This window comes from Xenopus laevis, chromosome 4L (assembly GCF_017654675.1).
Source record: "Xenopus laevis strain J_2021 chromosome 4L, Xenopus_laevis_v10.1, whole genome shotgun sequence".
NCBI classification, from domain to species: Eukaryota; Metazoa; Chordata; class Amphibia; order Anura; family Pipidae; genus Xenopus; species Xenopus laevis.
Window position 1 is genome coordinate 111,152,675 of NC_054377.1, and position 14,498 is coordinate 111,167,172.

General features: G+C 38.8%; 1 protein-coding gene and 1 long non-coding RNA gene across 3 annotated transcripts in view; one reads left to right on the forward strand and one right to left on the reverse strand.

Annotated features, from left to right (window-relative positions):
- The window catches only part of LOC108714460, a 93,609-nt gene that overhangs the window by 63,723 nt on the left and 15,388 nt on the right, over positions 1-14,498 (forward strand). The gene's annotated exons all lie outside the window — the stretch shown is intronic.
- Positions 1-14,498, reverse strand: part of grin2b.L (glutamate receptor, ionotropic, N-methyl D-aspartate 2B L homeolog) — a 281,365-nt gene that overhangs the window by 16,304 nt on the left and 250,563 nt on the right. For both annotated transcript variants that reach the window (XM_041589078.1, NM_001112897.2), the window contains 4 exon segments: positions 12,449-12,620; positions 10,834-10,987; positions 10,454-10,579; positions 8,291-8,520 (listed from right to left, as the gene is read on the reverse strand). In XM_041589078.1, the coding sequence (XP_041445012.1) occupies positions 8,291-8,520; positions 10,454-10,579; positions 10,834-10,987; positions 12,449-12,620 (682 nt within the window).

Sequence of the window (14,498 nt, forward strand, 5' to 3'; positions counted from 1 at the left end):
TTGCTAGCGTTACTTCGGCAATTAAAGCGAAGATGCGCTAGCGTTGCCTAATTTGCATACTGCGGGAAATGATAAAGTTACATGGACGTATATGTTGCAGTCCAGGGAACCTTAATAAAGAAAATATAGTTGTTATATTGCCCTACACATGAGCCCACTGTATAGTTTATGTTCCATATGTTAGAAAATGGAGCGGTGAACCCGGTTACCCAAAAAATTTTTTAAGGACCTTTGCAGTGTTTTTTGGGAAAAATTGAGGAAGTCCTATGCCCTCTATTTCACTTCGCCTGGTTTGAGCTGGCGAAGGCAAGTCTGGCGAATGAGGTAACATTCAGTAAAATCCGCATCTTAGTGAATTTGCCAAGTTACAAAAATTCGCCTGGTGTTAGAGTGCAAAGCAACGATAGCGTCTATCTCCTTCGCTAGTGAAGTGCCGCCTGCGCCTGTTAGAAAATCGGCAAAGTTCCAAAATGACGTCACGCTGGCGAGTTTTCGCTAGCATTAGTCACTTTGCCCTTTAGGGAATCTTCCGCCAAGAGTATATATGTACATTGGTGTTTGTGGACACCCCAAATGAATCCTTCATATTAATGAACTCTGCTCCCATAGACAGCCTTTCAAAAACTGATGCTAAACTTGGCATTTGGTTGTGGGTCCCCGGTGAGCTTAGGACACAGTGGATTCTGCAATGATTAGTACATGTTGTGTTTGAAATAAAATGCTGTATACAGCAATGCAGTGCAGAAAGAGACCCACTCCTCCATAAACTCCCATGGCCTTACTAGACCCGTTTCCATTCGCTGTGCTTTCATTATACACTCAATATAGTACAATATAGAAGCAAGTGGGAGAAGAAAGAGGTCAGTGCAAAAGAGCCCTAACGTGGGAGCATGTGATTGAGGATGATTAATGGTTTTGTTATGTGCTTCAGATGCAAGCACTTTGGAGAGAAGCAGTTCTTAATGCTTGATGGTGCTGTGTGCATACAGAAGAAGCTTGGTGGAAATAAATCTCCCGATCTGATTGCCTACCATTAGAAGGGGCATGGACTGTGTATGTAAATAGGTTGGACTTGCTTGGGATATCACAGTAAATGCAAAGGTTTAGGGACAGCTGCCATCAATCTTACAGGTCCGTTGTTGAATTGTTATTCCTGAAATGTCATTTCCTTCATTGCAACTTGTACGAGCAATGCCAAACCGGTTTATAGTACATATCTGCCTCTCGGAATTCTAACACTGTTTCTAATAAGGGTTCAGCCATACCCTGATAATTACAAACAGTGCTTTGCTATTTCTACCTTTGCATTATTCCCTGCTAACACTATTATTGTTACTACTAGTTTCAAATGTTGTAGCCATATTTTTTTCTGTACTATGGTCCCATTCTATGGAGGCTTCTCACTTAGTCACACCCATAGACCAGATGGGCGTCATGGCGGTGGGATAGGATTTCTTCTCTCCCCCAAATGTAGGTTTCAAAATCTAACTACACCAACTTCTCTCTCCTTCACGTCTTTTGAAGTCCACAGCATACGTTTGTTCTCTCCAATCTCTCTGCGTGTTGCTCTCATATATTGCCAACCTGATCCCTACTCTACTGTTTTGGATCACTTTGCTGCTTGGCTTCCATACTTTCTCTCCAATTAGACACCTGCTCTCATTTTAGGTGACTTCAACATCCCCATTGACAACTCTGCTTCTCCTGCCACCTCTAAACTCCTCTCTCTAACAGCTTCATTTGGTCTCTCTCAGTGGACCGACTCACCTACCCACATCGAGAGTCATGCTCTTGATCTTATATTCTGCCACTCCTGCCGCCCATCCAACCTTACTAACTCTCCTTACCCCTATCTGACCATCACCTACTCTCCTTTCAGATAATACTTTCATCTGCACAACCATCTGTCTCTCCCCACAGATACAGAAACCTTAACACCTTTGATCCACAACAATTATCAACAGTATCAGCACAACCCATCTCTCATATTAGCAATCTTTCCAGTCCCAATATGGCAGCTTCTCTCTACAACGATGCCCTTTCAACAGCTCTTGCTCCTTCTACCACCCGTCACAGACGACCAGCTACCTGGCACACTAGTGTATCTCGGTACCTCAGAAGTTGTTGTAGATCAGCTGAGCGATGATAGAGAAAGTCACAAACTGATCCTGACTTCATCCACTTCCAATTCGTGCTCTCCTGCTACAATCAAGCTCTATCATTAGCTAAAGAACAATACTTCTCTTCTCACTCCTATGCCCCCTCCATCCATTAATGTAACTGCCCAAGATCTTGCTCATTTTTTTAATGAGAAAACCAATCTCATAAGGCTGAGCATACCGTCTGACAACAATCTCAGACTAACGTGCAGTCCACTCACATTCACTTTGCACTCCTTCACCCCTGCAACACTAGATGAAATTAGCAAACTTCTAGCCTGCTCAAAACCCACCACCTGTTCCCTTGACCCCATACCCTCTCGTCTCCTCTATCCAATCTCTGATACACTCTCTCCTGCACTTACCCACCTATTTAATCTTTCACTCTCTACTGGTACTTTTCTATCCTTATACAAACAAGCACTAATCACTCCTATCCTTAAAAAACCTTCCCTTGATCCCAACTCTCCCGCTAACTATCGACCGGTTTCCCTTCTTCCATTCACATCCAAATTACTAGAAAGGCTTGTTTACAAATACCTGATCCAGCATCTCACTCACAACTCCCTTCTCAACCCCCTGCAATCTGGCACTTTGTACTTTGTAACCCTTGTTTGTTATCCACCATTTATTCCTTGTTTGTTATAACTAGGGTAAAGCACTGTGTATCTTGTCGGCACTATATAAATAAATGATGATGAATCCTCCATGGGATATTTCAAAGGTGTACAAAACCTTTAAAACAAGAGCAATTTTTATTTTTTAATAAGTGTTAGATGAGCACAGCTTTGATACTAGTGAAACAAGTTACAGCTTGTTCTTTGAAATAAGAGTGATTTGTGTCCTTATAGGGAGATATAATGGCACTGGTCTGCTCAGCGTTAAACAAGATGCAGCTTGCTCTTACTGTAATGTGCATTTAGAAATGTAAACTCTGTCGATGTATTAAACAAATCGAGATGAAAAAATATATATTTATATTTTATATAGGCTGGTATGGGATCCGTTATCTGGAATCTAGTTATCCAGATGCTCCAAATTATGGGAAGACCATCTCCCATACACTCCATTTTATCCAAACAATTCAAACTTTCAAAATAATTTCCTTTTCTTGGTGATAAGAATCCTTTTTGGTTTATTTAATGTTTAAATATTTTTTGTAGACTTAAGGTATGAAGATCCAAATTATGGAAAGATGGAAAACTCAAGGTCTTGAGCATTCTAGATAACAGGTCCTAACCTGTACCTTCTCTTTGTTAAATATATGCAATGATTTTAATCCCTGAGATGTATCACTAGCACAAATACATAGGTACTGGTACACATAGGTACTGTTAGTTGGGATATACTGTTTGTATATAATATGCCCTTTCCTACATACAGTATTTGTAGTTTAAGCTGTAGAAATCATGTACATTCTGATTTATTGGAGCTGGAAGTTTTTTTTATATGAGTGCTTTTCATTGTAACATATGCAGATCACTCCATGTTCTCACCTAAGACCATAACATTTTTTAAATATTATGTTGAAGTGGGACGGTTAAGAACAAGAATGCCCAATACTGTATGTGCTTCCCAAGTGTCATGAAAATTAATGTCAAGCAGGAACTTTGGGAGTTCGAAGATGCTACGGAAATCTTTATGAGAGGGAACCTTGCCTACATAATCGTATCAGAGAGTATTCTAGACTAACAACAAGGACCTCACATTCCCTACGAGAAGCTGATCTGTCAGGAAGAATTTGAATTTGGCAGTGGTTTCCATCTCAACGACATTGAGTCAGAAGGTCTCATTAGGTCGTGTCTGTCCCCATAGCTTCTTGAGGCTGAGAGATGAGTCAGGTTTCATAGGAGCCTTTTTAGGAAAGCCTGTATCTTGCATCATTCACGCTTTGTCACTTTCCGTTCCCTCAGCGCAGAGTTTGACGGCTATCCAAAGTTTCTTAGCCTTTTCCCTATGGGAGTGTGAGCTTCCTATCAGTTTGTTTAAAAGGCAGCACAAAGCATTTATTTGTGCTTTAAAAAAATTATAAATCTTGCCAGCATTTCATGAATTTCCTAAAGTCTGTAACCGCTGAAAAAAGTAACTTGTGGTGATATAGTCCATCAGCAGCTGGGGGGCCACAGCCAATAACAGCACTGACTAATTCTCCTTTTGTTTTAATACTACATCATTTTATTGGTGACATTTCAGATTCAAGCATCTGATGGTATAGGCATGGGATCTGTTATCCTGAAACCCAAATCTAGAATTACATTACATTTCCCATAGGCTCCATTTTAATTAAATAATTAACATATAAAACCTTGTACTTGATCCAAATTAACATATAATTTATTATTATTGGAGCCAAAACTATCATATTTTGTTTAATTAATGCATAAAACATTTCCTAGCAGGTCTAAGGTATCCAAATTATGCAAAGATCCCTTATCCAGGCAACCCCAGGTCCTAAGCATTCTGAATAACAGGTCCCATACCTGTACTGTTTAATACATACAAAACAGATAAAGTGTCTCCATGGTCCAAGACTGACAAGGGCTCAGGGTGCATGTTCCTAGACTTGTAGCAGATATTTACTAAATTCAGTATAAACTAACACTCCAGAAAAAAGTAGATATATGGATGTTTTTTATTCTGCAGACTTGCTTAGCCCAACATATTTTACGTGCTACTGCCCATCTAATCGTGGGTTAGCCATTATTAAGCATGCAGTAGCATATGAAACATGTTGGCTAAGCAAGTCTCCAGAATAAATGGACGTTTCCATCCCTTGGGATCTGGTGTGCTTGCTTACATTGCATCCGGCACTGTTTAGTACTCAGTCCTCTCATATGACTTTAAGGTTTCACCAAATACTATTTTACACAAGTGTATCTGTGCTATACTAATTAACTCATAGTAGCACAACAGTCTCCTGTTGGAACTCAAAAATAAGTTGCTACTTGTAACTAGTACAAACGTTGTTACTTATTATCAATATAAAACAATACTTTACAAGCATTAAATGATTTCTAATTATTCTGCACTATATTCTAATGTTAATTACTATTCTATTGGGCAATTAATTTAAAGGCCAAATATATGCCGCTGTTGTTTATTATCACTGATTTTGGTTTCCAGTAATGGAGTAATGGAACATGACATTTAGTACAAAGAGGTGCCCTGCATTACATTACTTTGCTGAGCTTGTGTGCCTCAATAACACTGTGTACTGTACAACATATAATAAATAGCACTTACAGATTAGAAAAGCTTTTGAAAATGCTGCTTTGTAATTAAATATTGTGGATTAAAGTTGTTTCAATGCGGGTCTCCTTTACAGTATCCATCAGTCACAATCATGTAATTTCAACGACATCCATCCAATAAAGTACATATTAAAAAAAGAAAGAAACAGCCTTTCTATATACATGCAAATGGTCTTATTTATTAGAGGGGGTTTGTTTATAATTGGACTAAGGCTTTTTTCACATCCAGAGAGTAAATTGAGTTTTTATGCAGGTAGGGCCAAGATCTAGCACATGGTACTGATACTTATATCCTCTAAAACGAACGGTGTCTCCCGATCTGATCTGGCAATCAAAAAAGGGCTCTCCTCCACCCTCAGATAGACACTTTCCACAGATTGCTGTATATCTCAAAGACCATAGGTCATTGAGGGGAAAAAAACAGATAAATACTATAGTGTAGTATTTCAAATTAAATTTTTGCACATGCACTAAGTGATCTGTAAATTCACCCAAAATTTGTCAAATATGTAAATTCCTAACCATTTCCGGTATTTTGGATTTTGATTATGTTTTTCCAAAAATGTCTCGATTCAGAATGTTTCATAAATCCTTTACATATGTTGTGAATGTGTTCGCCTATTCTTTCTTTTAATTTTCTGTATGTTGAATCCCTTTGTGACACTACAAACGTGATATACCTGCTGGAGTGCCCTTGTGACCTCCAATACGTAGGTAAAACAAACAGAAAATTAAAAGAAAGAATAGGCGAACACGTTAGCAACATATGTAAAGGATTTATGAAACATTCTGTATCTAGACATTTTTTGGAAAAACAAATCTTCAAAATCCAAAAGACCTGAAATGGTTATGAATTGAAAGGGTTCCAAACAATTGGAGGGGGGGTAACATGGTGAATAACACATTACGGAAAGAAAGCTGGTGGATCCCTAGGCTAAAATCCCTGTCCCCCCATGGTTTAAATGTTGATTCTAATCTTAGGGCCTTTTTATGAGTATTTTTGTTTTATGTGCAGGATGTTATTTTGCAACAATGTACACTGACTTTTTCCAAGATAAAAACCCATTACGAGGGACATACTGTATGCTCTGGGAACAATAAAGTTTTTTGTGGGTGAAAGAAGCAACCAACCAGAAGTAAGGACATCGTTCATTGGAGAAAGAAAGTTGGGGAAGCTTGTCAGCGGTGACACGGGAGTGTGGAAGCGGCGGCCGGAGATCCGAGACAAACGTGTTGGACTGAGAGCGACGCTTAAGAACACGGAACCCATACGGATACGCTGCATTATTTTCTAGCGATTTTACTGAAGAAACTTTTGTGAGTGTAATCTTATTTGTTTATTAAACTTGTATAAACGCTTCCACATATGTTGCTTCATTTTACCCAAGGATGAAAGAAGACTAGAAGAGAACCGGGAATGCATTATCAGTGTCTTTTTCTAACTTACTGTTTGTAAGTATGAACGCCTGCCAGACTCACTAGGAATTGGAGTGTGGGCTCTTGTTGAACTACAACTAGACACCACAGGTTTAATTTCAACCATTTAAAGGCACAATAACACCCTCTGTCCTAAGGGAATAGTATTTCGCAGGATATATCTGTTCTAAGGTGGCACAAAACAAATTTTGGGTGAATTTAAGCACTTACAGATCACTTTTGATCAAGTGCATGTGCAAAAATTTAATTTGAAATACTACACTTTATTATTTATCTGTTTTTTCCCCCAATGACCTATGGTCTTTGAGATATACAGCAATTTATCTGTGGAAACTGATACTTAAAGTAGGGTTTCCACTGCTGTTGCCTGAAATCTGTTATTAGATGTCTAGCTTGTAAGATCTAGTAATGGCTGCTGCACATCTGTGAGAAGTCTGAGCATTTGAAGAGGTTGTCCACCTTTAAATTAACTTTTAATATGATGTAGAGAGTGATATTCTCAGAATATTCGCTTTTCGTAATTATTTGTGGTTTTTACATTTTTTCGCTTTTTATTCAGCAGCTCTCCAAATTCCAATAGCAGCCATACATTGATATGAATAAGAGACTGGAACATGAATAGGAGAGGCCTGAATAGAAAGATGAGTAATGAAAAGTAACAATACATTTGAACAATTTGAAAGCTGGAAAGAGTCAGAAGAAGAAGGCAAATAATTCAAAAACTATGAAAAATAAATGACGACCAGTTAGAATTTACCATTCTATCACATAATAAAAGTTAATTTAAAGGTGAACCACCCCTTTAAATATTCAGCATTGGAAATTGGCTACACAGGAGAGCAGGAGGAAGAGGACAGGGAGAAAGGTGGAAGAAACAGAAGGATAGTAGAAAGGAGAAACAGAAAAGCAGAGTAGAATTATTAGAGGAGTAGTGTAAGTTTGAGATGCAAAATGAACAGTAGTTAAGACAAACTGCTAAAATTGGCAAGCAGGCCTGTCATGTCACAGTGGTTAAAGAAGGAGACCCAACACTCCATAACTCTAAAGAGAGAGGACAGAGAGATGCAAGAAAGTACTAAGCCTGGGCAAAACAAACCTCATGGCTCTGCTCTTGCATCTGTCATTTTAAATAGAAATTAAATGTGATAACATGTGATAAAAGGTGCAGACCCTTTAGAAACTACTTCACAGCATAAAATAACGCATGACTTTTCACTTTTAAATAGCTGTAATAGTAATCTTAGTTCAAAGTACCCACCAATACAGAATATTTTGCTATATTATCTGCTTTTCATTAGCAACATACGGCAGATATAGGGTGGTGTTTTTTGCTGACCTGTTCTGTCAGGAGATGCTGTCAGAATACTCATTCTGCAAATGTATATATTCCAACTATTTTTGCACATTATACAGATAGTACTGCATTTTCTTCACATCGCTTACCTTTTTATCACTTAGCCCAGACACTTGGTCAACATACTCCTCTTGGATCATGAAGGCTGCAAGGTTAGCTGTGTAACTGGCCAGGAAGATGACAGCGAAAAAGGCCCAAACTGATACCATTATCTTACTGGTGGTTCCTTTTGGGTTCTGTACAGGCACAGAGTTATTAAACACAAGGCCCCAAAGCAGCCAAATGGCTTTCCCAATGGTAAACGAGGGGCCACCAGGCTCTGTAGGCAAGAGTGAAAAGATTAATGATTTCATTCCTGTAACTTAATATATGATATAAAGCTCTTTCAGCATGTATTGTGCAATGAACATAATACTTATGCAAAATCCATTAATACTATGATTATAGTTTATACAGAACATCTACACTAGTAATGATGATATCATGGGCTGGACTTAAAAACAGCAGAGTGTTGCACCTAAAGATCTAAATTCATTTTTAATGAGTTTTTTCACCTTCCAACACTTTTTTTCAGTACAGTTGGTTTCAGATAGTTCACCAGAATTACGCAGCCTGCAATCCGCAACCCGGACCCGCAACCCGCATTCTTACCCGATTGGACCCGCTACCCGACCCGCAAGTACCTTATCCACAATCCGACCCGCGGACCATCAAGAATCAGGAAGTGCTGTTATTGTAAACCGGAAATTACATCATTGAAAGTGGGCGTGATCAGAAAAAAGGAGTAAAAATCGCTATTTAGAAGACCCGCGTCTATACCCGCACCCGGAACTTTTACCTGCAACCCGCAGGGTACCGCAAGTTTTTGCTGCAGAATCCCTGAGTTTCAACTGTTAGAATTGATACAATAGTTGCTAATACTCCAGAGAATCTGCTAAGAAGACAATGAAATATTGCAACATTTTAACAGTTCAGAATCTGCACCTAAACTGCCAGACTGAAACACCAGAGAAAGGAATCTTTTAAACTTAGAATTTGAAAAAATGGTAAAAATAAAAAATGGAAAGTAATTGAAAAAAGTCGTTATTTCTGGGTAACAATCTGAAAACAATTGAACTGAAAAAGTTTTTGGAAGGTGAACGACCCCTTTAAAGTTTCCCATGCTAGCAGGTGCTATATGACAAGCCTCCTCTGGAAGCACAGAACTTCTGCACACAGGAAAAGTACAAGAGCCGTGCTGCAAAGCTAAGAGAAAAAGGTCACTTATAATAGCATGGTGTACTGAAGAAGGGAGCAGTGATGCCTTAAAAGTTGGAATGAGCCTGGTAATACAGCAGGGCCGTATTTATATATAAGAAACTGTAGAATCATGCCTAGGATAGCAGCCCTTGGATGCCCATATATTAATATATAGACACATACAGCTAAATTCAGCCACAGAACTGCATTCGGGACATTCAGTGTGCAAATTGCAAAAAAATGGCAGATTGCACACATTTTTGCACTGTCACCAATGCTGTAAATCACCCCACTGTGTTTTTGCTTTTATTTCCATATATTCTATTCACCTTACTGCATTCAATAAACATTAACATTTGAAGGATTTTTTTTCAGTTAGGTGATAAAGTCCTTTTAACTGCCTTATGACTTGGATAAGAAAGGAGCAGTTGTCTGGATGTTAATTATGTATGAAACCACCCAGATATAATAAGCAAAAATAAGCTGTGGTTGTGTTTATTTAGGGCTACTACACTATAGATATACAATATATAGTCCCCACACTTGTGGTTTTCTGTTACAGATATGTCATATAACCAACTGTCCCAACCAGTGTAAAAAGTACAGATGTTTAGGAAGTTCTCTTTACATGTAGGCATATTCAGATAATGGGACAAATCCCCAAAAAATAATATGGCACATGGGAGCATATTTGTTAACCTGTGGAATCATTAACTGTAGTAATTGGTTGTCTTTGTGTGAATTCGTCTACGGCAATAATGTTAAGGCAGAGAGATTAAAGCCACCTAATCTATTCTAATTGCACCTGCCCCAATAAGATTCTTGATAATTGTTAATTTACAGCTCCAACTGTTGGTCACCATTTTTTCCCGAGTTTCTCTGTTATCCTCCAGTGAGCTATTTCTGTCTTACATCTACAATTCTTTTAATATAGAGCATAATTCCAGTGCAAATGACACCCTCCTACATCCTGGTTTATAGGGAATTTTAATTTAATGGAAAAGGCATCTTACCTCGGCCATCTGCAAGGCACCTGTTGTATCCTACTGGGCTAAAATACTCAAATACAAAGACAGCAACTGCCGAAACAATGAGAAGCATCACAAACATCATAACCCAGACATCTGCACTGAATGGCTCTGTGGGGAGAATGGAACAGTGGAAAGGGGTCAAATAATGACAGGAGACACAGGTCAAAAATATCAAAGAGAGAGGGGGGAAAGGAGAAAAACTAGGTAGAGATAATGAAAATATATATTTAGAGGGTTCAGGAGGCAAAGAATTGAAACAACAGAGGAAGTACCATTTCTTTTAAAGGGGTCATGGGTTTTATTTCAAGAGGGAAAAAGATCAGGATTGAAAAAGTAAAGAGAGTGCAGTAATAAATCTTTACCAAGGAATGCAGAGGGAGACACTGTCCCATTACTTCTTGAAACCATGACACTGATGCCCGTCTCTATGAAAGGTACTGAGAAGTCCACCACTTCCGAGCGTTCCTCATTGATAGTCAGAGATCCAACAGCCATGTAGGCTCGTTTGGTCACCACCTACGGATAGACAAAGCCTCCGACTAAGCCTAAGGTCTGAAATGTCTACAGAACTATAATTAACATGTTTTATTGCTTATTCAAAGCAGAAAGGGACCTTTTAAATTATAACAAGCCACTATGAACAAATTCATAAACCAGTACTGTATGCCTGCTTCAACTAGTACAGCTATACTAACTTAGGGTAAAATATTTTGAAAATGCAAAATTTACCCTGTTCTAATAACCCACAGCAACCCAGATGTCTTCTTTCAATCAGCTTACCAGTAAATGCTACCTGCTGATTGGCCACATTTGACTTTTATTAGTACAGGTATTATTTTATTAGTACAGGTATGGGACCTGTTATCCAGAATGCTCGGAACGGATAACGGATCTTTCTGTAATTTGGACCTTCATACCTTAAGTCTACTAGAAAATCTTATACTAGTAAACATTAAATATACCCAATAGTTTTGCTTCCAATAAGGATTACTTATATCTTAGTTTGGATCAAGTACAAGGTACTGTTTTATTATTACAGAGAAAAAGGAAATCATTTTAAAAAATTTGGATTATTTCTATAAAATGGAGTCTATGGGAGATGGCCATTCTGTAATTTGGAGCTTTCTGGATAACGGGTTTCCGGATAACTGATCCCATACCTTTATAGACATACATATATATTTACATCATCCAAAATGAATAAACATTGCTTGGCCAAACATTGTTGATCATTTGAGAGTCTGTTCTATGACAGAACCATTAGTCCTACCGTGTGACTCCTGATTGAGAATGAATTGCAAGCTTAGCCGGTTCCAGGTTGACACCAGCTGAAAAATGTGGAGGAAAAACTCAGAGCTAATAATTGCTTAATAAATCTTGTTTGTCTGGGCAAAAACCATATCATACACTGTCTGTTTCCATGGGGTTCCTTCCATATAAAGGCTTTTGTCGGTTATTTTGGAGCACGTTTATTTTTTCGATGCTACTTAGCATAACAATTCTTATGTGGGAGCTCAGTGTAATTGCCCCTGGATTGGCCCATAATCCAGTTTTTGTCCTAATATGCACCCTGTATAATAGAGGTTCTTTACCTCTGGGTGATAGTATTTGCTGGAGGAAGAATAATAGTGTTTTGGTTTGATTTTACTTGTTTTTAATCCCAGTGCTATTAGAGTGGGCTGATACAAGCTATGCATTGGTGTTCTGCATTCCTTTGTCCCTTGAACAGTTGTCTATGCTAATTACTACTCCTGAGTTTTTCCTCTTCCATTTTTCAGTTATACTACTCTGACCTTGCCCACCTGCTGTCTGTTTCAGAATGTGATATCTGACTGGGCAGTGCAGCAACTTATTTTCTCTATTTAAGACACCTGTTTATCATGCCGTCTATTGTACATTTTGCTGCAACCCGCACACAATTTCAGCAACATCTCAGAAAGAAGTACATGGTTACTCAGACCACTGCTGACGCCTCACCTCTCCAATCATTCCATTCCATGTCCCATTAATTTTTTTGCCATGCTTGCCGTTGGTCACCAGATAGAGATCATAGGTGAATTTGACAGTCTTCGCTATTTTCTTCAGGATATCTATGCAGAAGCCCTTGCAGCATCTCTTGATGTAGTTTCCCCCTTCTTCTGTGCGGTTCCTAATGATCAGAATGAAATTAGCATGAGGTCTGGAAAATTGACATCTCTCCTGCAGTCACAGGAACTTTACATCTCTTTGGCCCCTCGGGGGGAAAGGTCCTTTCCATAGCAACCTTGCAACACAGCACTTCCACTCACAGGGATGTCGATCTTTTCTGTCTGCCTCTGACTGCATTTCATTGTTGCCTATGGCAATTACCAACTGTCTCCTTGTTAGTTACAGACACGCTGTCTATATCAATTCCCTGTTTATTGGGGAATATTTCAAGAAGGAGAAGCTTTAAATAAACCAAGTATCATTTCCTGCTGATTATATGAAAACATATTAGCGCTGTGTTATTACAAGGAGTCTGTCCAAACAGAGGTGACATTTATTACTCGCAGACATTTGTAACAGATTTAATTTACTGAAATATATTTTTATGACTATACAAGCATGTATCTATAAAATTGAGCTTCTTGGGTACAAAAACAAACTAAGTCAAGAAATCATTTTTGTTATAGCTACATTTCAGTGTGACAAGCCACCCTTGGGAAAGGTCTGGGTTATCAGATTGAATGGATGAGAAAGAAGAAAGAACTAGCCTAGGGATCGTCATAAGAGGAAGGCCTATAAAAAGCAGAAAATGTTGACCATTATTACGTGATCTAATGGAGCAATTTTAAGCTGTTTTCAGCAAGGCTTCACATTTATCACAGTCACCAGCTATAGTGCACACAGTACAATTAGGGCTACAAAATTTACTGTTGTACACAGCTAAGGCCCACCTAGCTCACATAATATTTATATTTCAAGTATATGTATCCACATAGCATTGTGTATTGTGCAGTTTATCTTTCTATAGAAATATACAGTATATGTAAGTAAGTATATGTAAGTATATCTGCACATATATAGTGAGCTAAGATTTCTCCCAAACATGCATACTGTGTGGCTGTTATTTGGCAGGCCTAGATTTCCCAACCCACTAAGGGATGCCAATCCAATGACCCAGTCACCTACGTACTGGCTAAGGGTTATGGGGTCTGATAAGAAACCACATTTGTTTATATATTCCAGATTTCCAACCAAGCCAGTGGGGAAAGGGACTATTGTCCAGATATTTCTCCTTTTCTAGGATTTGGGTGATGGGTTACTAGTGAATCCCAAACTGATTTATTTTCCATTCCATGCTACCAGCCATGGGAGGATGAGGTTTACCCATCTGTTGCAGTTACTACCCTGCCTACCCATTAGGTTCTGGCCACACGAGCACATTTGGGGAGATTAGTCACCCCAGCAACAAATCACCTCTTCTTCGGGGCAAACATCTCCCCGAACTGCCTTCCCCCTGCCCTCCACCGGCTAAAATGAAAATCACCTGTGACAATTCAGACGCAGCGCTTCTTTTTCCAAAGTCGGCCGAAGTTTCCTCGTGAGGAAACTTCGGGCGTCTTCAGAAAACGTAGTGCAGCGTGTGCATCGCAACAGGCAATTTTTATTTTAGTTGGCGGATGGCAGGGGGGAAGGCAGGTCGGGGAGATTGTCGCCCCGAAGAAGAGGTGATTTGTCGCTGGGGTGACTAATCTCCCCGAATGTGCTTGTGTGGATTGACCCTTAATCCACTGAAAACAGCATGTAGCTGGAAAATCCAATCTGGAGGACTTTACAATTATAATAAGATGAGTCCACTTTTTAAAAATTGAGTCCAATCAATTTTGGTGTACTTTAACTTGAAAGTCTTAAAAAGGGGTTGTTCACCTTCTGTTAACTTTTAGTATCAAGTAAACCACGATATTCTGAAATATTTTGCAATTGGTTTTCCTTTTTAATTATTTGTGTTTTTTTAGTTATTTCGCTTTTTATTCGGCAGCATTCCAGTTTGCAATTTCAGTAA